The sequence below is a fragment of the Cygnus atratus genome, chromosome 11 (assembly GCF_013377495.2).
Source record: "Cygnus atratus isolate AKBS03 ecotype Queensland, Australia chromosome 11, CAtr_DNAZoo_HiC_assembly, whole genome shotgun sequence".
NCBI lineage: Eukaryota > Metazoa > Chordata > Aves > Anseriformes > Anatidae > Cygnus > Cygnus atratus.
In genome coordinates, this window is record NC_066372.1 from 2284410 (window position 1) to 2311147 (window position 26738).

The 26738-nt window shown below is 40.6% G+C and overlaps 2 protein-coding genes across 5 annotated transcripts in view; both read right to left on the reverse strand.

Annotated features, from left to right (window-relative positions):
• Window positions 1–6478: 6478 nt before the first annotated feature.
• On the reverse strand, window positions 6479–15878 carry ARPP19 (cAMP regulated phosphoprotein 19). Its single transcript, XM_035553836.2, has 3 exons — window positions 15614–15878; window positions 10745–10867; window positions 6479–7408 (listed from the first exon to the last, which is right to left on the reverse strand). Exons 1-3 carry the CDS (start codon window positions 15656–15658, stop codon window positions 7238–7240), a joined length of 339 nt encoding a protein of 112 aa, XP_035409729.1. The 5' UTR covers window positions 15659–15878; the 3' UTR covers window positions 6479–7237.
• Window positions 15879–18903: 3025 nt separating this feature from the next.
• The window catches only part of ATOSA (atos homolog A), a 46892-nt gene continuing 39057 nt past the window's right edge, over window positions 18904–26738 (reverse strand). For all 4 annotated transcript variants that reach the window (XM_035553901.2, XM_035553903.2, XM_035553900.2 and 1 more), the window contains 3 exons: window positions 25246–25314; window positions 24164–24363; window positions 18904–19505 (listed from right to left, as the gene is read on the reverse strand). In XM_035553901.2, coding sequence (XP_035409794.1) covers window positions 19352–19505; window positions 24164–24363; window positions 25246–25314 — 423 coding nt within the window. In that variant the 3' untranslated portion in view covers window positions 18904–19351. The remainder of the gene's footprint in view (window positions 19506–24163; window positions 24364–25245; window positions 25315–26738) is intronic.

A 26738-nucleotide genomic window follows, 5' to 3' on the forward strand; every position in this document is an offset into this window, starting at 1 on the left:
GGCCCGGCCCGGCCCGGCAGCCACCGCCCTTTCCCTCAGGGGCCGCCGGCGGGGGCGTGAGGGGAGCCCCCGGGGGGAAATGGGGCCGCCCCCGGCCCCGCGAGGGGGCTGCTGCCCTCAGCCGGCCCCCGCCTGTGAGGTGGCGGCGCAAGGCGGGGGGCTCGGTGAGGACCGGGCTCCAACCTCTGCGCGCAGCTCGCCGCGACGCTGTCCCGTCCTCAGAGAGACAGCCGCAGCACCCCGAAGTTCAGCTTCCGTGGCAAAAGGGAATAAAATAAAAAGCAGAAGCCGTGTTCTGGCTGGGGCTGGAGGGGAGCTCTTTGGCTTTATGAATCATTACTGGGTGTTTTCTACAGCTCACGTTATGGCAACAGTTGTTGGCGTGGCAGAAGTGAGCCTCTCTTGCGTGTACTCCGCTTCTTCACTTTGGGAACGCATCCCACCGGTTCCAAGTGGTGCAAAACACACAAAAAAATTTGAAACAGATACTTTTGCCACAATCTCCATGAAGATGCTTCGACTTTTTAACCGAGATCATCTCTGTGCAAAATTCAACCACCTAAATAACAGCTTTGTATTCAGTGGGCAGTACCTGGACTCCCCCAGAAACCTGCTGTGAGCATCAAAGAAAATAGACCGAAGAAAACAGACAGTACCAACAGAGAAAACGAGCCATGAAAGAGATGGGTGAGCTGCTCAAAATCACACATCAAGTTACTGATAGCCAGGAGTGAAAATAAAGCTCTCAACTCCCCCGATAAACGCTGCAATAAATGCTAAAATTTAGCTGTACATCACTGCTGCTATGTGAGAGGATTTAGAGAGTGTAGCAAGCACGAATAAAAAATATGTTTATTTTGCAGGGAGAGTTTAGAAACTATTTAATGAGAATTGAATCAAAACAGACAAACAAACAAAACCACCAACAAAAAAACTTCCTTCCCATATTCCACCAGTATGTCCAGGGCTATCAGCCATGATTACTGTTACTGTTGCAAGCCCAGGAGGCACACTTCCATCAACAGAACTGCTGTCAGTCCTTGGAGAAGCCAAGAACAGGTTCCTGCAAACTGATGTCCAGGTCAGGGGTGAGGTTTTTGCCTAAGAAGTTTGCACAGCTGCTTTTCATGTGCACCCTATGGCAAAACAGGGAGATCTATACTACAAAGCCACTCGTCATCTTTCACATGTGCACCCTATGGTAAAACAGAGAGCCATATAGTACAAAGCCAGTCGTGTCTCATGCGTACCCAAAGAACAAGTGGTTAGGAGCTCCAGTGTGACCATCCCCTTTTAACAGACTTGATCTAAGAACTGGATGCATGAACCACAAAAATATCAGAGTTTCGTTCTCTCTGTGTGCTGCTTCAAACGTGTTATTAAATACCTTTTCTTCAGGATGCTATCTTCTCTGTTCAAGAAACTCGTTTCAGGAGTTCACTTGGACTGTGGATTACTGTATCAACCATTTACAGCTGAAGCTCAGGAGCCAAGTGTAATTATAAGCACCAGCAAAAAATAGGTATCTGAGTCCAAAATATGCTATGATTTGACACAATTTGCATAAACCAGGATTTCAAATCTGTCCTTAAGAACAGGAATTGGGGGCACTGAAAGTTGTCAAGAAACCTGTTTGTAAGACTGACTACTTACTACTTTTAGAAGCATCTCCTGCATCATATATTTGCTGGAAAGATTTTAACTGTCCTATCCTATGAGGCTTTCCTACTCAGTTATTGTCACATTATGCCATGAGTGAGGAGTAGATTCTCTGTTGGCCGTACAAAGATGGGAAATCATTAGAAGCACAGAAATAATACATACTGGTAACAAAGAACGTGAGATGGTTTATGTGGCATAATGGACTGGTCTATCCACTCTTACAGAAAAGCATTTGTATATCCATTACAGACCATTGGTTTAACTCCAAGGGTCTTCACTAGAAAGATGGACAAAGGTAATAGAGGAATTCAAAGGCTAAAATCCTCCCACCCTTTCCTATATTTTCACACTTCAAGGATTAGTCCTGTAAATTCTGGCTGTAGAAAACAAACAGGATTAGCTTCAGACAGTGTTGACTGCAGTTATCACTTAAGAGCTCTGAAATGTAAAAGATGCATAGGACAAGATAAAATTATATACCAGGCTTGCATTCTTCCCATTACAACTGGGACTTGCTTCCATGGTTTTGGGCTTACAGAAAAGACAGATCTCAGTTGGCACATGAAGATACATGATGAAATTCCCATGCAGAAAGCTTGCCTTGATTCATTTATGCTTAATCCTACTAGGAGGATTCCTCTAGTCTCTGGAACATCATGAAGGTGTTTTCAACAGCACAAAACCCATCACCTGAGAACAGACCTTTTGTTCAGAAGAATCCACAGCTCCCATTCTGGCATTTAAGCTTTCCTGGAGTTGAACTATATGGCTGAAATTCCTAGAAAATGCCACAGATTAAAAAATCATAATCCTATTTCTTGAGGAAGAAATTTGTTGTTTTCTCCTCAAATCTAATAAGGAAACAATCATACCGCACTATCACTCCTCTAAATACAGAAGCACCAGCAGCAGTTGAATTGAGTCTCTACAGAGCCTATGTACCAGGAGTGTCCATGATGGCTATTCTGTAATATTGTCTATGGAATTTGACATTAACCAAGCATACCTCTTTTATTAAGAGCTACATAATTGTTCTCCAATAAAATGAAAAAAAAAGAAATCTGTTGTTAAATTTAGACAGTCAGAAGCAAAAAGTAAAACTCCTATTATAAACCAGTCAAATGTGTTTGAAATCAGTGGAGGCTTTGTCCGTATTTTTCACGTCAGTAAGCAAACAGACCTCTGCACCCACTAGAAATACTTATGAACATGTACCAAGCCACATCTTCATAGTAACAAAGATACACTGCCTGAGAAAGTCAGTGACAAATCACTCATCTTCCTCTAAAGCTTTTTCAAGCACATCAGTTGAGATCAATCCTACCTGCCTCTCTGCTAGTATTCCAGAATTATTTTCTAAGGAAATAACGGGAATAAATAGGGATAGAAATTTTCAGATTTCAAGTTACTCTGGATGTACAGATGCCAGAAACTGGGATGAAAAAGCCAGTCTGAAAGACCAGTGCAGACTTGAATCTGAAAAGGGTGGCTCACTTGTACTACAGTAGGAATAATCAAACCATACAGGCACCACCAAATCCACTTTAAGTTAAAAGACATTCATCCTGCTCGTGTGCTCCACATGGTCCCCCCTACTTCTTTCCAACCTCACAGAAAGCCCCTGAGCCATCAGACAAGTTACTGTAATCTCACCTCCATCCCGATTAATGTGGTCATGTTCTGTGAGCACAGCCACTACATGCACAGCTTCTCTTAACATAGTTTTGTGCAACTTACTTGCCCCAGCTTTAATTAGTAGATTTGGGTATAAGCCTGTATTTAAATGGTTTGTCTTTGGCCGAAGACTGATACCACTCCCCATTATTATTAGGATACTAATGCTTGTGTTAATGCTGCCTTTGCTCTGCTTCAGCATGGCACTTGGATGTTGCTACTTAACTTGGACACTTCTCAGCTTGTTGAAGATGAAGAGCATGGCAGGTGTTACTATGACCTTGGTTACCGAGCTAACTGCGTAAACACACCATGTGGATCTTGAAACTGCGCAGAGAGCGGCACCTAAGCCACAGTCGGAATACGAAATTATTTGGATTTTTTCCAGCATCTTGATTTCGTGGAAATTTCACCAAGTTCAGGTTAATGAAGTCAACAGCAATGCAAACCGCTATATGACAAGTCAATTCCCAGACATCCCCTTCACTCGGTGTAAGGGACCAAAACAGTCATCTGTTAAGGAGTTTTCAAACAATAAGCTTTAATTGCCTTATTAGAAAAATAAGCACTGAAATATATATAAACGTGATTACATTAAAGTAATTCTGTAGTCTAACATACTAGAAACCAAAGCCCAGTCATATTTTTAATGATACAGAGTAGCAAGATTTAGGTTTTAGAAATTTTCCATAGAGGATACGGAAGTATGCAGTATCATTAAGGAAACCACAGTAAAGACGAGACAAATCTCCACATTGCAATAAAAACTAAGTAGATCAATTTATTCTGTATACTATACAATGTGTAAGTTTGTAAAGAACAATTGACATTTTCATCACCTTAACATCTCGACTGGGTGTAAATATGTCCAACAAAATGTACTCCTGTGGCTTTTACACAAACACTGTCCTACTACATCAAGAACAATGAGAGGGAAGCCTTTGGTACTACAGATTTGGGGACATATCCGTGAAGTTGGAATTCATTCACTTTTAACTATTTTGAATAAAACGTTGGTGCTATCTGCTATCATAAGCCTACATGAATACTAGTCTAATAACTAAACACTGTCTATCTTTAAAGGCAAGATATGAAAGGGACTGCCAGTCTACAGTGTGGGCAGGTCTTCTTTGAAAAAGGTCCTTATCAAATGGTAAAACTTATATAATACATTATGTACATAAGTTTGGATAGCTGAGTTATCTTGCTGGAGTAAGCTTAAAGTTAGCATCAATTTGCAGTCACCTTTGTTCTACTGTTAAGTGATTATTGGACTTCCTAAATTTTAAACAGTGTATAGAATCAAAATTGCTGTGCCTGCTGCTGAGGTCTGTCAGACGTGAAGGCTCATAACCAGTCATTGACCTAGTTAGTATTACAGTACTTTAAGTATACACATGGATAATATATTGGTAGCTGAATCTGTAGTAACCTTAAGAACTGCAAGTCACTGAGTGAACATCAAAAAAGCTTGCATTATCTAACCAGCAGGACAAGCTGAGTTGCAGCTAAATGAGGGGAATGTTTAAATTTAAATGGCTTTTTTTTTTTTTTTTTTCAAATCTCAAGCATCAAAAAACTCACCATATGTGAGCTACAAAATAGTGGAACCAGACAATACAAAGCAAGTCACCTTCAACTGTTCAATATTTGTGGCCCAATCCTATCGTTTTTTCAAATTTCATTTACACATACAAAAATAAAAGGGATTTTCACATTAGACTGAACAACGATAGAAAGCAGTTTGCTTTAATATATCCAGCTTCCTTGTTATTCTCCCAGCCTAATTTCTTGCTTAAAAAAAACACAAATCGGTCTAATAATTTCTTCAAACTGTTCTGTGAAAAATCACAACTTGTTTATAGTATTAGTGGAGGATAAGGAATAAAAGGGCTCTCACAAGTTTGTCCGTAATTACTTGAAAAGGGCTATAAAGACTTGCAAAGAACCAGGTTATCTGAACCAAAGTTCTCTGGAATGACTTCTCTAAACTGAAGAATACATATTATAATAGACACTGATAGAGTTTCTGCCTATTCTAACCAAAGCAGGGCCAAGTTAAGATTATTCATCTCATCTTGATCATTTTATTGAGTTTTCCTTTAGAAAAGAGCATTGCAGAAAATATGGGCCAGTCTTTTTTTCAACTAGTAGATATTTATTCTGTAAGACCTTTCTGAATATATCAATACAAAGTGCTTCCTTCTAAAAACATGCATCTTCAAAAGTGGTTTCTCTTACAATGCCTGCATTGGTTCTTTGCTTTTTATAGTGCTTTAATAGAACCGTTTAAGAAAAAAGTACGCTGATATTTTTAAAGGGTTTCTTACACTCCTAAAGAACATCAAGGCCATGATTGCCTGTATTAAAATCAATTACATTATGGATCATACTGTATTTTAATATATCTGATTTCACTGAACAAATCATGCTCTTAAATTCATCAGGTTACCCATCTAGTATCAACTGTGTATTCTGGCAATCTAGTACTCACAACCTGCATCATACAGACGAACTGAAGTTTTTTTCTTATTTTCTGACGTGAAGAATTACCTATCTCTCAGTAGATCATTATACAAATACCAGTTCCAGTTCCTTTCATTTCCCAAAACCAATGAGGGGCTGCTGTATAACAGAAAAAAAGGAGTTAGTTTACTGCCATTTAAGGACTTCAAGAAAAAGAATTATACCCTTTCACTTCCAGAAGTCTAAAATAGTACAACGACAATTGCATATCAAACCTTAGCAAGCCTAGATTTGGAGTTTGCCACATGGGAAACTCTCTAGAACAGTACATTTAGCTATTTCCCATGTCATACCATTGAGCATTTCACCTTTAAAAGCTTAAAGAGCTGCTGAACAGAAAGGGCACCTGCCTTTAAATATAGGTACAAATTTCAGATTTATAACTGAATGCTGGACATTGTTGCGAAACAAAATATACAACTGCAAAAGCATAAGGCTGAGTCAAGTGTAAGTCTAGGGGTTTCACAAATTTCAGGTACACAATTTTCACTTTCAGTAGCAAGATTCTGGGCTCTTAGTTTCAGGCCAAGACTTTGAAAGATACAGAATCACTTGTGCTTTGATTGGCACATTATCTGCTTTTTAAAATGTAAAATTAACAGACATTTGCAAAAGGTTGTGCAAAACTATTGTATTTACAAAAATGGCACAAGAGTGAATTCAACAGTCTATGCACATGCACACTTCATTCACATCTTCAACAAAAGTGTGTTCTAAGCTACGGAACTGAAAAGGATACCAGCTTCAACAGGCAGTTGTCAATAAGCACTAGGTTCACAAGAGTTACACCAGAATGGGCAAATATTGCCCAAGTAAAAACTCTATTGTTAAAGCTGAAACAGGTTTAAGGCCGTTCAAGTTCAAGAGCAGAAACAAAATTCAATCAGAGCCCTGTCTTTGTTTTTATACATGCTTTACCATCTAGCAACTTGTGGTCTAAACCTCTATTTTAGACAACAAACCCAAACACAGAAAAAAAACCAACACAACTGGAGGTTATATTAAATACAAATATGCTGTAATTAAGGTGAAATAACAAAAGCAGAAACATTAAAAGTTGTAAAACTTGCGATGTCACTTGCTGGAACCAGTCCTACACTAGGAAATGGGCAATATGTACATTTTCAAGTAGATTACATTACTCTAACCAAACTTGTCCTTTTTTAATCAGTGCATTGTTCTCAACTAGTCCAAATACTACATGTTTTACTCTTAACAGTACTCCCTTACAATAGCAGCACATGCTATCGCTACCTGCAAAGCTGTCAGTCTCATGACTTAGTGTAAGAAAGAAAAAGGGGGATGTGAGGGTGAGAAATAACTATTAAGGAGAAATAACAGGAATGAGAATTATCATGCAGTTCAGCTGTTCTCGTCAGCCAGCCAGCTTGCTAGCAACAAGAGATGGTTTCCGCTGTGGGAGATCCTGTGGAGTAGGAATATGGTCACCAGTGACTTCTGTCTTGTCAGGAGCCGCAGTAGGCAGTTGTTTATTCTTCATCTTTGCCTTAGCCATGTTGTAGTCACCAGAATCAAAGTATTTTTGCTAGAAGACAAAATACACATAGATTTAAAAGCCTGAATTTCTCATTTTGCAAGGCAGCTTTATGTCAATTCAGATTAAAAAAAACATCTTACCAAGACTGTTAAGCACACATTTAAACTCTGAACATTAGTTACATATACAGTTAATGCTCTACAGATACCATGAAACTCACACCACACACAAACACTGTTTTAATACTGTTTTCTAAAGGGCCCTGCCTTCCCGCAAATGAAACCTTGGGGTTTGTAAATTACAGTGCAGTGATCAAGTTCTGCTAGACAGAATAACCAAGCAATATATGAAGTAAGGCTGGAGAACAGAGCCTGCCTTATCATACCAGAAGATCAAAGAAACATGAAACTGCATGTTAACAAGAAAATCTTTTTTCTGCATACATTAAAACAGTGAAACTATGATCCCTGAAGTTCCCAAACCAATTTAGTTAAGAATTCCCTTCACAAAGCTTTTTAGAAGGATTGCACAGTAGATTTGGCTTATCCCAGGCTCCAAGTTTCTCCTGAACAAAGGAATACGTTAATTCTGAATTTGCAAAAGAGCGTTCCTCAGCATTTCAGCAAATTTTTATTAGCACTACCTTTAACAGTCTTTGTTGTCGTATTTCTCAAAACATTAAGTTATCTATGGATGGTAAAACCAGATGACTTATAATTTATCTGTGTTACACTAAGATGAGGTATGGAATTTCATCCAAGGCCTGCATCAAGTCTTCAACTGCTCAATGACACCTTTTTGGGGGAACCGTTATATTTTGCTTACATCTTACTATGAGGTCTACCATTAATCTACTTATAACCCGTGATTTTGCAGATTGTCAAATGAGGCCAAAGCCTAGATTCAGGACAAAGATTAGCTCTAACAACTGTTGCTTACAATGCATTATCGCCTCTGGAAGAACACTCCCTAGTTAGCTTTATACAGGCTTATTCCTCAAAGGCAGTTGAACAAACGCCATTGCAACCTGCTATGCTTATGTACTTCCAGGCAGTATTATTACCATAGTCTTGGGTTTGTGGCAGCACTAACCAGCTGCAAAATGTTCAGTAGCAGCAGTTGTTAAACTGAAGTACAAGTCTTTACCTGGGGATGGGAAGTTTTTTTTGTTGTTGTTGTTGTTTTTAAATGCAAGGCCTCCTGAAGATGGCTTTAAACGTTCCCTGTTAGGGTTTACTAGAGCCTTAAAGTCACCTGTTTTAACCTAAACAATCAGAACACCTGAACTACATACTTGTATTGGTAAACCTTCTCACAATTCAGCCCTTTTGACAGTGGAATCCTTACTCACACCACAGTGTTCTTGCACTGTATTTGCAGACGAGGCTTTAGCTATAATGCAACCCGGTTTGGAAATAGGCTTTCATATTTTCCCCTTCAAGACCGAAGAAACCAAAAGAAACTTTTGAACAGGAACTAGATAATAATTGAGTAATTCTATCTTTAGATGTGTTAACTGCTGCTAACAGATATACATTTCTGTCTATATACCAGTTATATATACACTAGTTCTAAGTAGGATCTGTCTACAGGAGCACAGCATCCATTTTTACTACTATTCTGGAGGAAGTATGCTAATTAAAATTGATTGGGTGTGTGCACCCAATGTAGAACATTTCTGAACAGCAAATAGCAGTGAGCAGAGGGCAACCTACTTGCCAAATGGCAACTGCATCTCTGGAGAAAAAGCATCATCTTTCAGGAATTAGAGTATCAGTCCATTTCTCTCCATAGATTACTCCTGTGTTTACTTCTGATTTACTGTAGCTTTTCATAGGTGGCTTGTATTGGATCATCCTTTTCAAATTGATTCTATGCCTATCCACGTATCTTTCCATCCCAAAAGCTGTCTGAAAGCACACTCACTATTCTCACTCTATTTTAAAGTTCAGCAATCCAGCTAGCCTAAAGTACACCAGAAGTCCACATCAAATAAGATGCTTCCTCATTTAGGACACTGAGCACACTAAACAAAAATAACGAAAAATAAAACATGGAAAAAAGGTATTAACAACATCAGGAACTGAGGAGGGCAGATTAAGAATTGGAACCCCCAATTTTATGCCATCTTTCATCATACCAGCAGAATCCAAAATGCTGAGGCAACTAAAATGCCCACTGGCCTGCCTGTGCTCGTAGTGGAAAATATAGGCTATAACAAGCTTTGCATGAAGTGGTGCTATAATCAAGATTGAGATCTTGTAGAGACCATTGGTGTGTTTACAGTAATTCTTCTGTGGCCATTAATCCTTATGGAGTGGACACTGGTCTGTCTGCCTGAATTACCTATACAAAACACACTTACCTTGCCTCTTTGATGTCTACACAGACACTGAACACGCTCAAGTCTCGTTCAGGTTGCCTTTGACCACATAAAAGCTTAACTCCCAAAAGTCATCACTTAACCTTCCACATGTCCATTCCCAGCAGCCATTATCTATGCTGCATGCACACTAACTTACAAGGGAAAGCTTATCCAAAAAACCTGCCAAAAGTAACAATTCCCACGAGATGTTACCAGATAGCACAAAATTAGATCAGCACCGAACTCCAACAGCTGGCTTGCAAAGGATTTACACTTGGAATAATTGTGTGCACTCAAATGGCCTAGACAAGAGTAAACAACAGTGCGACAGCAAGGAAAACACCATCAAAAGTAATGACAGGCTAGGATTATTCCAAGAACAGAATTCTAACATGCCTGAAAAGCATCACATCACTTCATGAAATACTAAACTAACAAAAAACTGTTCAGTAACTAAGAAAGTAAGATACGCTGGTCAAATGTGGAACAGTATTTAAATACTAATTCACTCTCCATTCTTCTACAGTTGCTTTTTGACTAGGTGTATGTATTTGGAATTACACCAGCCTTCTCAAGCCACTGATGTCATGTGGTACCTGCAAACACTAAGCCTTCACACGCTAACAACATGAGTAATAGGAGTGGCCATACATCCTGGCAACGTAAGAATGGGTAAGATAAGATAAGCAGAAAACACGGATGAGATTCTGACCCTTCCTGTTTTTTTTTTTTTTTTAATCCAAGTCTATCACAGCTGCAGTGAGACAGCTTCTAAGTTTTTAAATTTCTTAAAATTTATTAGAATTGCAGCTGAGCCATTGGGGCATTGTAAGCAACTATCCTGCCAGTTTGGCATTTGTTCTGTGGAGATCAATTTCGCTTCCTCGGGCCTTTACAGATTTAAAGTTAAAACTGGCAGTGTTTTTTTCTCATGCAAAGGTCTGCGGAGTGGAAAAGAATCACAGATACAGGAATTTGGGAATTTCTTGTCCATACCCTACAGACAGTAAAGAACTCACTCCTTTTTGAAGCCTCTTCCTCAAGAAGTCTGAGCCTCCTGGCTTCTGGCCCAGATGAGGATATCTTGCTTTCAATTTTGCTTCTTCAGCTTTTTCTGGGCTGATCACCTTATCCTCCATTTCCTGAAACAAAATTATCAAGACTTTAAATGAAGTATTACAAGAAACTATTTATGTACAACACTTTTGCAAGGAATTCACCAACATGCAGATTTCTGCTCCAATCTGAACACATCAATTAATTCAATAAACATTCCCATATATTCTCTCTCAAATACTGACAGCAACTGTAGGAGTTCAGCCTCACATCTTAGGTACTTTTCCTGGACACGAATTTGAACTTAATCAACCCATTTTGCTTTCACAGAAAATTAGCCTATATTAAAAGCACACCGTTACTCATTTTTGACCAAAAATATCCCCAAAACAACCAAAAAAACCCCACACTTTTCTGGTGAAAACAAGGGTTCTGTCAGGAACAAATGTTGAAGCTGAGCATGGGACTTTTCAGTTAGTCCTGCTTCATCGTGTAGTTGCATGGGTTAGCACTTGTGCTCTCACAAAATCTAGTTTTTATGACTCTGATGCAACTGTAATGCATTGATATTCATTGTGAAATAGTGTTAAAGTATTTCAGTCTCAAAACCATGCCTGCTACCATATTAACAAACATTATTTGACTTCTCTATACTGGCCTTCTATTAGAGGCCAACATTATGATTAGCTAGTTAACTGAACGCAGCGTATTTGCGCAGAATAAAATGCACGTTTGTGAGAATACCGTAAAAATATGCACGCTCAAAGTAATGATCTGAAAATATTCATTTGGCAAAAACTAGTTTGTACATCCAGTCTTTCAGCACTGACCTTTACTTTATAGGTACCTGCCCTGGTTCGTGCAGCAATTTGATGCATGAGGTACATTTCTTTGTACTCACTCATTTCTAAAATACCTTCCATTCAAAATCCTTGTTTCACTGCCTTCCAGTGTTTGGCCAAGATCATTTTTTGCATGCAAACCATGGCTAGTTCAGGGAGAACTCATACTGATTTATGCTGACTGCTGTGGTTCTTGAACAGTAATTATCATCTGAAGTCACAGAAAGACTTTCAGTCAGGAAAGAAGAATTGCCATTGAAACCAAGAGAGCCTCACGTTCATCTGTGACTAAGGTTTCGTATTCACTTCGAGCTGCTTAGGCAGCCCCTTCACACTCTTCTTCCATCTGCACCGCCAACCTTTGTGTTGCATCAGTTCGCATGAGTGCATGTATTCCATGTCAATGGGTTACAGAAATTAATTCAATGCAAAAATAACATTCTTTTCTTGCTGGGCTTTATTTCATCGGGGTCAGTTTCCCCTGTCTGGATCACCAAGCAGCCGCACCAACAGGTCCAGTAACACAGCAGCAGGGAGGACAAGGGATCAAGGGCAGCTGAGAGCTACTTCAGGCAGAAGTGCTGAGGAGCTGAGCCCCTGCGCTAGCCTGCCCCCATTCACAAGGCCTCTGACATCTCTTACAAAAGCTCCAAGTTCTATAATGATCGGCATCCTTCTGGCAAGAAACCTTGGAAGCAAAGTTTATAACGACAGACTTAAAATACAACATTTCTAGTTGCTCCACTACTCCAAGACCTCTGGAAGACAGCTGCTCCCAACGCAGTGGGAATCTCCATTAACAGCCCCGCCAAGGGCGGACAGAAATTGAGGGCAGTTTAAGAGAAACTCCTGTGGGGACTAGATAGAAGCAATGCTGTTTATTTTTAGTTAGATGAAAACATAGCCAGGCAATGCAACACAAAATACAGATAAATACAAAACATAAAACACACACACAAAAAGCAAAACTTCCCTGGCAGCACAGAACACAGAACCAGCGCTATACAATTCCTCGCCATATAATAATCCTACTAGCCAAGACCACAGTCTCCATGTGAATAGAACAAACAGTCTTCAGCCGCTGTTCTTCCTGGTGTGTTTTATTATCATGCCAACACTGTCTCTGGATCTTCTCAAAAGCCATTCTTTCGGCATCTAATGCTGAATCACTGGGGACTCACTGTTGAGCCAACAGACAAGGCATCTGAGGGGGCATGTTTTGCCAATACTAACCAAAAGGAAGTATTTTTTAAGAACAGAGGGCCAACAATAAAGAGCTTACATAAATATGTATTCATGGTGCTTCAAAGGAAACACTTGTGCAAACTCACAGGGTTGACAAATCATCGCACAGCAGGCGATCAAAACACAAAACTGTGTTGTGCCTCAGTGCAGAGAAAAAGGATTCAGGTGACGGTCACCTACTCTTGATGGCCAAGAACAGCTAAGACCAAAAAAACCACCTTTGTAACATGAAATAAAGAATAGCTTCAAATGAAGACTTGGGCTGTCAAACAAAACCAGCTGACGACAGGTTCAAAAATACTTAAGAGAACAGTTCTTCATGTAACACAGCTAAGCTACAGAACTCCTTGCCAAAGAATACAGGGGATGCCAAGAATTTAGATGGATTCAGAAAGCCATCGGATGCGTTCATTTACAGCTCAGAAGGCTTTTGTACCATGGATTGAGGAGACCTGGGAAAGTTTTCCAGGGAAGATCATCAAGTGCTTATTCTGACCTTGTATTCTCCTGTGCACCAGAGAGCAGGGAGCACTCTCGGGGACGTGTCACTGAGACACGAAGGCTTTAACCCAAACCTGCAAGGCCATTCATACATTAGCAGTTGTCTTCCCTTCAGGTATTATAGAAGCAGCAACCAGATGACTGACAACTGATGAAGGAAAAAAAAAATAAATCAAGATATACCACGCACTTCTTCCTGGTGACAACCACTCAAGTTGTAATTTTAGTTCCCTACAGGAATTTTTGCACAGCTAATGAAGTCTGCTTACTTCATTAAAAGGATTTACCAGCATAGCCAGTAGTTACCTAACACATTTAAAGATAGCATTTGGTTTTAATTTTTATGGGGCTACTAAAAGCATGAGGTTCTCTATCTGTTGGACAACTCAACTGCATGGCTAAAAAGAAGCCTTCTCGAGCTGTGTTATGAAGAGCTTATCCTGTTTTAAGGAAAGACATCAGACAAAAACGTGAAATAGAAAATAGGAAAAACATGACGACAGCACGACTCCACAGGCAATTGATGTGGCAAAAGCCAGTCCCAAAACAAGACATAGCACTAAGAGCTTCCTGAAAAACACAGACTTCTACAGCAAAAGCAGCATCCATCAACCAAGCACATGCTTTACATCATCCAAAGGTTTCTTTGTTGCTGGACTTCCTCCTGCCACTACCCTGAGTTTTCACATGAAGAACAGGAAACACTGGACTAGTGGAAAGTTCTCAGTTTATATCATTTTCTTGTTTAACACCCTTCTCATTGAGCACATGCACAAGCTTCTCACGCTGTGCTAAGAAGTTCATAACAGACGTCTCGTCATGGAGCTGCTGCCTCAAAGTTCCCTTTGGGGCTTCATCTTTTTTAAGCTTACCAACGAATAAGTACTGCAAAACGTGTTGGTCGAACAAGTACTTCAGAGCTAACTGTTAACTGAAACGATCTTTAATTTTGTTTATCCAGACAAATATTTTTAAAGAAGTTTAACATTGCAATGCTGTAGTACAAATCTGTAGCTCTATTATCACAGGATATAAGACCAAACAAAACAAAGTTTTATTTTATCTACTTTCACTTGTCTTGAATGCCTGACTACGTTAAGATTAAATTAGAAGATCAGCAGGCCCCCCGGATCTCAAAGAGCCAGCGGTTTTCCAGCACAGCGTTTCAAGACTTCAGACCGAAACTTAGTTGGCCGAACCAGCCCCGCTCACTTGACTTCACGAGAGCACACTGGAAGGCATCACAATAAACCTGCTGCCACATGCTTTGCCGTGCTCTTATTACCGAGCTATTCTAGGCGTGCCGCATAGGCCAGGGATTTATTTTTATGTGCTTTGAACAGGAACAGTGTTTTCTCAGTGGTCTACCTAACACGAATGTAAAGCCAAACTGTGTAACGTCCACGTTTAAGGGCAAATTACACAACAGGAGCTGGTTCCGATTACCGCACCTATTGCCATGCTATCATTTTACCCTAACTCCCAAACCTTCCCACTTGCATGACTAATTCCCATTACGAACGGTAAATTATTAAACAAAAACTTTGGACAGCCGGGGCGGGTCATGCTTTTCCTTTTAGAGCCCTCCGAAGCGGAGGCCCTGCGTTTCATAACTTCTCCCCGTCAGCAACAGCCGTGGGGATCGCAGCGACCCACAGCCATGACGAGACTAAAACACGAGCGCTTGCCAGGCCGCAGCCAGCGGAGCTGCGAGGAGCACGGAGCCGCCTGCGACGCCAGCCCCTGCAGCACAGGCGTTATCGCCTCGGGGGGGGGGACACCGGAGGGCCCCCGCGCAGTAACCCGGCCACCGAGCCCTCCCAAAAGCCCTGGCCGGAGCAGGCTGCAGCGCAGCCATTGTTCCGGGCGGCCCTGCCGCCCCGCGGCTCACGCCGCACGGAGAGGTCCGGGGGCTCAGCGCAACCACACCGCGCCCCCGCCTCACCGCGGCCCCCTCCGGGCAGGCCGCCCCGGGACCGGGCCCGCGGGCGCGTCGCGGGGCCGAGGCGGCGGCCGGCCCCCCCCGGCCCTCCGCGCCCCCTCCGCCAGGCAGCGCCCGGCACCCCCCGGCCCGCCGCAGGCCCGGAGCCCGGCCCTGCTCCGCGGGGGCTGCGGGCGGGGCGGGCCCGGCGGACGCTGCCCAGACCGGGGCACAGCCGGGAGACCCCCGCGGGCCCTCCCCGCTCCTGCCCCTCCTCGGCGGGGCCGCGCGGCGGCTGCGGGCCTCCTTAACCCCCCACCCACCTTCTGCTCCTCGGCCGAGGCGGGCTCGGGGCTCTCGGCAGACATGGCGCCGCGGCAGCGGGACGGCGGGCACCGGGCGGGCTCCGGGGGCCGGGGGGGGGGCGCGACCACCGCCGCTCCTCCGCGCAGCGCAGGGCAGCTCCGCCGCCTTCCGCACAAGATGGCGGCGGCTGGCAGGACGGCGCGCCGCCGGGAACACACTTCCTCCGCGCCCGACCGCGCACGCCGAGCGCTGCGGGCTTCCGGCGCTAGCCGCGCCCCCGCCGCTGACGTCGAGGCCCGAGGCCCCCCCCCGGTGCCTCCCTGAGGGAAGGGACCAGGCGGCGGGGGGCTGCGAAGCGGAACCGCCAGGCAGTGAGGGCTGACGGCGCTGTAAACCCCGGGAGTTTCGGAAATTGATCCGAGAGAAAGCACGGTTCAGCAGTTGTTAGCAGTTCCTTGAACGCAGCGCTTCCTTGAGTTAATTTTCTTTAAGGGAACGAGCGTAAGCTGCTCAGTGCAGAGCAAGGACGCGAAGTACCTCGGGAACCTCAGTAACAGCGCGCGTTCTGCAACGGCCTCAGATACAGGAAGGCAGCACACAGAAACTGGGTCGTTCGTTTTAAGGTTGTGCGTCCAAAGCTGATTGTGAAGGGGCGCGGAACCATCCCTGAGCGACACACGGAGAGGCCGCAGGGCTTTACGTGTCTTAGGCATGAACTGGTGTGATCAGGACAGCATAACAAACTAGCGCGGGAGGATTACCTCAAACCAGAATAAGATCAGGATACTCGCATCAGATTTTTTCTTACCTGGTAAATATTTTCAACTTGGGTAAAAAAATATCCTGGAGGGGTTAGAGAACTGCCTGAGCCAGTCCCCAGTTAGTGGTCATCGAATAGGAGCTTGCACAAAGCAGGTGGGATTCCAGGAGGCTGACAGCTTGGGTGGTGGTCTGAATTTAAATGGGAGCAAGGGACAGGCAGAATGCAAGCAATACAATGAGGCTGCCTAACATTATACCGGATAACAAGCTGAATACAAGTTGACATCAACTGCTACAGGAAAAAAAAGGATGTATGAAGAGGAGTTTCATCCACGAGACTTATCTTCAATACTAATTGGCGTAGAGAAGCCCTGCCTGGGATCATGTGTACACCTTGAGACAGATTCAGTCCAAAGGAAGAAAGCAAGGAGCCAGAAGGATGAGAAGTACAGAAATAAAAATCTGTAAGGCAAGGCTGTCTGAACAGTTTGGGGTTGTTTTAGAAATAGGAAATAAAACTGAGAAGGGACGTGATGTATGGGAACCAAATTGTTTTCTTTTGTGAAAAGGACGGGTAGTAACCTGACTCCATCAGCACAATTTAGTTGGTTTAGTTTTATAAAAAGCTTTCTCATGGTAAGTAGTTTAGCACTAGAAAGGATTATCTGCAGCCTCCATTACCAGAGACCCTCAAACCACTCGGAAACATTTATACAAAATAATTCTGTAAGGTTGGGCCTATTGAGGAGTAAAGACGAGAAGCAAATAGCTTCTTAAAAATTAGTCTAGTCCCACTTCTTAACAAATGCATAGAAAGTCATGTGGAAGTCTGTTCATATTTTGGAAACATTCATCCACGTGTGTCCCTTATGGAACAAGTAACCCAGATCAAACTGTGAAGGGGAAATTACTTAAAAGTTGTACATGGATAAAAATGAAAATGACCTTAGGTTAATGGCATCCATATAGGGACCAAGTATAGTTTGACTATGTAAGTCAATACAGATCCATTTCCTGGACATGACTTGTAGTGACCACATACCCAAAATCCACACTTTTTTTTTTTGCTGTTCAAGACAGATAAATATATTACTCCAAAGAGAGAATAAGATGGCTTGAAGTCACTTAAAGATACAGACATACAAACATTGCATACTGTCAGTGCAAAAACGTAAGGTTAATTTACTGAGGGTGATTTATGACTTTTCATTAAGTGTCATTTCATCAAGTATGCAAGCAGATGTGCACCGTGACACAAACAAGTACTTTATGGGTACATGCTGTTTGCTTGTGACTGAGTACAGAGAAACTAGGGCACATTTTCATTATCCTAGTCTAGATCCTAGTTATGTACGCAGTACAACTGCGGTTGTATTTGACTCTTCTGTTACCAAAAGAAACCTTTTCAGGTTTACAAGACACACAACTAGAAACCACAATCAATCTCCTGTGTGGTTTTTCCCAAGTCTCTGTTATACAAAAGCTAACCTTTAAAAACCCAGTGTAACAGAGGGAAAAATACTGAAGTTGGAAATGGATTCAATAATATTTGGGCTTTGCCCTTCTGTAGCAACAGCCACTTGAATATACAAGATAGTTGGATAAGTATCATCTGGAAAGTCTGGTCTCCCTTATTTTCCCTGGCAGGCTTCCTGGAGATTTCACGATGCAGTGACTTCTCATCTCAGCTAAGGGCAGTGTTGAATACACAACAGGCACACTCATTCTTTCTCCATTCTTCATCAGATATTGGTTTTATACTCCCAAATGTGAAGGTCACCCTTCATAGCACTGACACTATGAAAACAGTGATGTAAAGAAAAACATGAACCAAGATAAGACAGCAGAGAAACCCAGATCTTCAGCAAGCATCATAAAGCTTCATTTTCATTATTAAATATATACCTCAAATATAATCAAATGCTTCTAGCTTTATTTCTCTCAGTTACACAGTTTAACACGTAGCATAAACTGTTTATCTGACTGATTTGTTTTAGGAATACATGTATTGGAAAGCATTTATATTCCCAACGTAGCATCTCGAGTAAAACTTCATATAGCCACCTAGTGGCCTAAATGGAATTGATCTATTAAAAATATTTAGGATTACATGAAGATCCTCCTTATCTAAAAATAAAACAAAGTACATGTTCCATAGCTTTTGCATATATTTAAGATATAAATGCTAATTCGTTTGCACAGTACATCCTTTAGCACAATCGGAAATCAGATATGGGGGGGTGGGAATTATGTGAAACTAACAAAAAGCAATATTAAAGTGGCCCTTTAGGAAAGAAAGAAATGAAGGGAGCCAAATATGAATTGAATCAATGATCTGAATGCATGAGTAAGTAAACAAACATTCTGCGCTATGGTCGCAAGTGGCATTAAATCTGTATGTGAGGGGAAAAAAGAAAAAAGGGTACCATTAAAGAAAGAAAAGAAAAAAGCCGAATGCTTGCATAGTATGAAATGTTACGGAAATTCAACTCTTGTCCCCATTTTCAATAACTTAAATGAATATCACTTAAAAACATCACACAGATTAAAGACATCTGTATATATTTCAGATTTCAATATTAATGCCAAAAATACATAGTATGATTTTACATAGGATTTATGCTACATTAGAACACTAAAGACAAACATCACTTGAGTATTAAATGAAACATTAAATATTAAATAACTGAAAAATAAAATAAAAAGTGTAAACACTAAACTAACTTGGGAATTTGCTATTGCAACACATCCAATGAAGTGGTTTTAAACAGTACAAAAAGATTAGATTTAAGTACATTTCCAGTCTACTTGGAATACACAAAGCTCATTCCAGAGACCTTTTACAAAACTGGTCCAGGATCACATAAGAACCTTCTCTCTTGAGCGCTATTTTCATTCCTTTACAGATTTAATTTTATACTGTCAGCTTTACCGATCTTCCCTTGTAAGGAGTAATCAACAGTATGATGAATACTTTAGTTTGCCATTGTTTGCTAACATCTTGGTGAAAACTGAGGATTTGTTGGAGATTCAGTGTAAGATTTGAGTTCGTATGCAGCGCCGCTATCAACTTCCATGGACTTCCGAGAGAATAGGAGCCTTACATCTCTGTGGAGGTAGATCTTTCCAGATTTAGAACTCTGGAACCTGAAAAGATATGAATATCTGCATTATATAAAACAGAAAAAAGAATAACCTTTAAATACTATTGAATTAAATGCATTCCTTTCAGAAATTAAGGCCAGAAAACAAATTGACCACAAAATTAAAGAAAAAAAGAGTAACGTTTTCTATCTACTTCATTTTCTCTGGCATTTGAAGGTTCTGTTCCTAACCACAAATACAGAATATAGCTTTGAAAGTGGCATGGGATCTTTGAAGTTCATGCTGCATTTACGTACCGTCAGAGATTAAAGTTCTCAGCCATCTAGAAAGCTGAGAAGTGCTCTTAAGTGGGCACTCCTGAAAATGCCCAAAGGGTGCCCTAAGCACACACAAAAGGGAAGGTTCCAATATCACAAGAGATATATATACATATCAAATACATATTTCAATCATACAGATCTCATTGCTCTCTGAAATGTAAAGCAAGAAGTTTACCAACGCTTTATACAACATGCCAAGTTTAACTCTAACCTAAGAAGCAGCAGGTACAGGGATCTCTGCAAGCAAGCTGATAAAGAGGGTTTTTGCAAGAAATACGGAGCCGTTTCAAAGAGAGTTGAGTTCACTGGCCCAATCACCAAAGAAAACAGTGGCCAATTTCTGGGCTCATTTACTTCTTATGCTGTAGCTAAACAGCCTTCAAACCTGCCAAAAATGTGCCAGTTCCACTTTCGCTGAGATTTAACAGCTATAGATAGAGAGACGCGATTTGCATTTCAGAGAACTGTATTCTGAGTCTGCATCTGGCAGAACTTAATTCCCTTTCCTCACCCAGGAAGGGCAGGAGATCCCAAGTACTCTCTCTTATGGCCAATGAACATCATTATCAATATGTCATGGTAGGGGAGAAAAGCTACTGCTACTGTGTTAGAAATAAGAGCTATTGCTACTGTAAGAACAAAATGATACCACTATACATGCCGAGAGCACATTGCTCACATCAAAGTACACACTGTATTATTATGGGTACTACAATTTGGACAGATTTTTAATAAGCATTTACTCATTGAATGCACCGAAGCAAAAGTAGTCTCTGTAATACACACAGACATAATCAGATTGAAATTCTGGGAGGCACAAGAAAGACAACGTAAGATCCAGCAGGCTTGAGCTGTCTCGGGGCAGGCAGGCTGTAGAATTGGATTCTGTGCCACATCTTCGTTCAGAGCAGTGGAGCGAATAGCCCATAGCCATCCCACAGCTAGAGAGAGGAAATTCTCTGTCAAGGGCATGAAATTTTAGGGGGGGGGGGGGCATCTAGCAGAATGCTCCTGCTGACCCACGAAGAGCTCCTATCCATCACTGATTTGCATGGTGTTGTCAATGGGGAAGCCCTTCACCTGGCAGCCAAAGTAGTTTCTATCTTAGGGGGAAGACTCTGAAGGAAGGCATGTGAAGAAAGAGTAAAAGAGGCGAATAACTTTTTTTTAGGTATTCAGTTTGTTAAGACAGCATGCAGCTCATAACACGTTTTTAAATAAAAATGGTATTGAAACACCTTTTGAAGCTGAAGTATGATTGATTACATTAGTCACAGTATAGCTAGATCTAGTTATCAAAGCACCATCATAAAGTTGACCTGAATTATCCCCATTATACACATGGATCTATCAGATTTTTTTTAATTATTTTTATTTTAACTTCAAGCTCTTTATTTTCTAGCAGTGAGAATCCTGCAAGATTTCCTTTGCCCAGTAAATAATCCTTCCCTGTAATCTGGCTCATCTGAGCGTGCCATTTCACAAAGACTGGAAGAGAATGAGTGGGAGACAATAACAGTTTGCGGATTCTTCTAGATTCTGCTTCTACTGCCTTTTTTTTTTAAAGGAATATTTATCATAGTAACTGGGATTTGTAACTTTGTTTTTCATATGTGCAAATACATTGGAATAATCAGGAGACAATTACATACACTCTTGTGGGTGTTGGTGGAGCGGCCAGCGCAGGACTGGCTCCAGAGCTGTGGCAGTTCCAGTAGTTTTGTGTAAGAAAACCAAGAAAAACATAAGAGATGTGTTTCCTAGGACAGATGGTGTCCTAGGAACAGCACCAATAGATAAATAGAGGAAGACTTAAAAACACAGTAATAGATGAGCTAGAAAGTCTGGCAGAGGAAAGAAACTTTAAGTGATGAACATTACTGGAGAAATGACAAATACAAGCACAAAAGCCTTTATGTATATTATGGGCCATCATGAAGAATAAATTCATGAAGAACAAAGTAAACCCAAGAAACAGGCTACAGCAGGGTAACCATAAAAACATATATACTAAGACCTTTCCTTCTGCAAGAAGAAAAGACAATACAACAAAAATCATTAAAATCTAAGTAAATCCATAAATAAAAATCACTAGGACAACAACACAGATTTCTAGATCCGGAAAAATGCTTAGAGATCAGAAAGATCAAAAAGCAGCTAGCAAATTAGTGACAGATACCTTCAGCTTCCACCGGTAAACGCATCATATGCCACATCACAAAAATATTGCAAAAAAAGTGTCACCACCCTGAGGAAGCACTACTGAGCAACTAGTTTGAAGCATCCCCTCCACCTCACCTTCAGGAACATCTGGCTAATGAAGAACTGACCACTGTTAGCCATGAAGCAACAGCAATTATGTTCCATAGAATTAAAAGAGGCAACATGTCAGTAACTAGGACTGTTGACCAGCTGTAAAAACTTTGAAAATGCTGAGCTGTGTGCATGTTAACTGCTTAATTGCCTTTGCAGGGGTGCCAGAACACAACCCAGGAACCAACTGATTGTCGTCACCGTTACAGTGCAGGGCAGAAGTAACGTGTGAGCAGAGCTGGTCTCCCGGCTCCTACATTAACGCAGATTTAATTACAACACAAAAAACTTTGCTTGACACGCAACAACACAAAATGTATTTCCAAAACATCTTCAAGAGATTTCTTAAACTGCGGATGCAACTCTCAATTTCTGTGCAGTGAAGAAATCTGTGCTGGCCAAGCAAGCTACATTTTATGTCAGTGCCGTACCTGTACAAATACAGATTAACGGCACACCGAACAATCCCTCAAACATACAAAATTAAAAGCTACACACATACACGCTATATCTGACACTTGAAAGAGTGCTTTAGAAAAACTGGCTGCCAATGTTAAGTTCCAGACCTATGCAAGCATTTTTGCTGAATTACCACTTGAAAAAAAAAAAAAAAACTTTCATAATGCGAGTGCTGACAACTATAATTAAGGCCTCACAAGCAGATGCCACCACAATGCAGCTTACAGTTTGTGACTTCCTTTTGTTGTTGTTTAAGCAAAAATTTCAATGTGAAAACAAGCATCTTAGGCTTACAACAACTGCAACTAAAACTGAAAAGCTGTTTTAAGCCAACCTGAGTAACAAAAATGAAAAACACTTATTGTTTTATATAGCAAGTTTTCAGTAAAATGGGTTTCAGGGAACTTTGCTGCTTTTAAAAATGAAAGATTTTAAAAACAACATTACAAGTGAGTAGAGCCTTTTATCTGGGCTACACGCTCTTTTTCACAATTTACCATAGAAGAAAAATTTTTATAAGGTGGTTAAGTCAGACTAAGCAAGTTAAGTTAGTGTGACCTGAAAGGACAAATTTCAAACCAGACTAAAATTCAGGGTGAAAACAGTTCAGCATCCTCATCGTGACACTATGTTCCCACTCCAGTAAGCCAGCACACATTTTTTGACTGTCAACTTTCATTTAATGAAAAGTGTTGGTCTGGAATCAGTCAAAGACAAAGCTGAAGCTGTGTTTTGAAAGTCTGCTGGGTAGAAGTCAATGCCTCTAAATAGGGGAAATAAGCATCAGAAGTAATTCCATAACAAGTTAGAGATTTGACTTTGTTTAGTTTGCTAGCTCTAAAATGTCAGCAGTCATCAGGTTTTGAAGTGCTGCAATGAAATCACTGGGACTGCATGAATGTGGTTCGTTTAGTACAATAACGCTGGCAAAAGTTTGCAAACTGCCAAAGGACAAAGTACAGCCAGCATTTCTCCTTCGCTTCAAATTGCAGTCTTCAGAACATCCAAAGAACAGTAGCACAGCATCTGGTTTCAGGCAGTGCTTTGTAAATCATTCAAAGAAGATTGTGTGAATATTTTATAAAGTGAAAGGCACGTCAGTGGTACCGCATCACGAAACATATTTACATTTTACCAGTAAACACTGCACTTCATTTTTAGTAGTAATTCCAAATGCTTTTCATGTTAGAACCTGCTCTGCTGAACAGGCACATGTGCACACGGGCCACTTTCTCTACACTGATCCTTTTTTGGATTCTATTGTGTAACAGGCACACTCACTATTTCTTTTAACCTCAAAAAGATACACTGATCCAGCCAGAATAAATCTCTGTTCATAGGAAAACAAGTAATTACAAGGCCATACAAATGTTAAAAAGAGCTTTATTTTAACTTTGTTCCTCCCAAGCAGGATCCAATTTATTTACTAGCTTTTCTTCTTTTACCATCTACCTTGAATACCAAATTAAGAGCATTCTTTTTTTTTTTTTTAAAACATAAACCTGTAAAAAGAAAGGCAGGCTAGCAAAGGAATCAAGAGAGAAATAAATTTTGGCAGATATTTGGATTTATTTTTACATTTTTTATTTTTAACTCCAAGAAGCTTACCTCAGATGTATGAGGTAGCGAAGTAGCCTTTCTTCAGTCTGTTGACTATTTTCTTTATGGACAGTCCGCTTGATTTCTCGTCTCACAGGAACAGAGAAAGTTCTTTGCCGTAGGAATGTTTGATGATTAGCTGGCATCTCTCTCAAGTCATAGATCACCACGAACATTTTCACCACAGTTTTGTTAGGGTTAAATAAGGTCTGAAAAAAAAAAAAATGGTTCAATACAACTCTTTAGAGATGAAAAATGGAAAAAAAATATTACCTGCCAAAATACTCACCATCCTCTATGCATTTTGTTCTTGTGCCATACGGGAATGTTTGTGGGAAAAATGTGCAGCTTTTCAGTTCACTTTAACACTTAAGCTACTAGAAATTTTTTTTTTTAATATAATAGTAATCATTACCTGATCTGAAACACTAGCAGGACTACTATTACTTTGCTAATCTACGTTCCCCATTTTTGTTTTATTTTTCTAGTCAGACTTTTGTCTGCACTATTTTGGAGATACACTATGCTTGCAGGAAGCATATGTGCAGGCTCCACTTTTAAGCCTGAAATTAGCAATGTGTCACCTTGGACTGGATTCTTAAAAGAGACAGACTAAGACTAAGAGTCTAAGACACAGACTAAGACTAAGACACTGGCTCTAAGCAGTAGCTGTGATATACTTTCTGATTTTATTACAAAAAGCACGTGGCTTTTAAAATCTTACAGAATTTATGTAAGACAGTATGGAACAACCTGGACAGTATGGAGACAACCTGGAAGTTGCTTTTCAAAGGATTTTAAAATTTGGATTCGCGAATTACTTCATTACTTCTTCAGCGAAGGGATGTCAACAAATATCCCAAACTTTCAGTAACTGATTTGGAACCTCTTCACAGCATGGATGGGCTCAAGTGTTTGGAATCACAAATTACACCGATGTATACTTTGAATAATTAAAATACTACAAGTTTCTATAGAAATTCAGTTTTTTTTCCCCACTGTTACCTTTGTGTTCATCACTAATAAATAACATCTGCATGAATGTCTTGGTATCAGTGATTTTAAAGCACCCATATCTGCTGTGTACGTACCACTTGTATCGTTCCTGAAGGCGGTACCCGATAACCCCTTTTACCAAGGGACTCCAGAGTAATTACACCCTGGAAAGAAAAGGCAAATATAGTTAACAGGGTGTGGTAGAAACAAATCAAAATGTTCTATTTGTGTAATTCTACTTATACACTGCTGATTGTTTTTAAGAGTAAATCTAAAGAATAAAGACAACACTTAAGATGCAGTTAAAAACAGTAGGGATCTTACAAAGCCTTTGGCAGATCGTTAAAAGCTGTGCAATAAGGAGCACATTCTCCTCTTGAAACAACTTCCAAGTTTCCACATCTTCAGACTAGCAGTCAGGGAGCTATGGAGAATAGAGCTTGCTTTTTAAAATGGCTTTTAAGCTAAAATGAAAGACTTGCCTTTCCATTTTTATATGGCCTACAACTGCACCAATAATACTTCCATCCTCAAAGAACTAATTTCTGCTTTTCAAAAGGCAGCAGATGCACTTAATCTTCTACTCTAATCCTAAACTCTAGCAACAATATGATCTGCTTTTGTACCAACTGGGATCTACAGAGCATCTGAGCGTCCCACTTAGCATCCACGGAGGAATTCACTCTGCTCTGACACCGTTGAGGTCACCCTTAAGGCATTGCGCCAGAGCATGCGCTCAATTAAACTGGGGTGCACAACTGGTGTACTGTACTGAAACAGTTGTACAAAAAAACAAGACAAAAAAGCAAAACCCAGAGCAATGAAACTAGCTATACAAACAGAAACAATGTTTCTGATGATGGAGGCACTATATAAATGTTGTATTAATCCTGTGAGACTCAGGCATAATAGCATGTTTACAACATGTGGAAAAGCCTAAAACAAAGAAACCCTGGTAGGGAAATAAGCAATGTCACTTTAACCATTTGAGGAACATCAGAATCCTTTCGCCTCCTGGAAATTTACATGAAATAATCTAGAAAGATAAAGCAAAAAACCTGATACTTCTCCATGGTCAAAGGAAGATATATTCACGTTTGCAAGCCTAACTTGCAAACCCATTTGATTTCATTTTCTGAATCCACTTTAAAACAGAAGGTCAGAAATGTGGTAAGTGCCAAGTTGAAACATTGAAATTTTCAGGTGTTCAACAGTTTACTTACATGTTTAAACAGACTACCATGTATTAGATCTGTCACCTAGGTAACACTGAAGTTACTTAACAGGCATTCGGAACAAAATTAGCTGTCTGATTCAATGCTAGCATCCAACAGACCTTTGCCTTTTACACGGTAACAGTTTTTAGGCAACCAAAAACTGTTGTCACGGTAGAAGTGCAGAACAGAATTACTACATGGATATCAAGAACAAAACTACTGTGCCAGTGTGAACACCAGCAAACCAAGCAGCTTATGAGAGTGACATGTCACACTAGCTGCATCAACATTGCCTCAAAAAGAAAAGGCTAAACAACTTAGACAAGGAGTCTAAAGTCTCCATCCACAACCGAACCTTGGCCTATACCTAA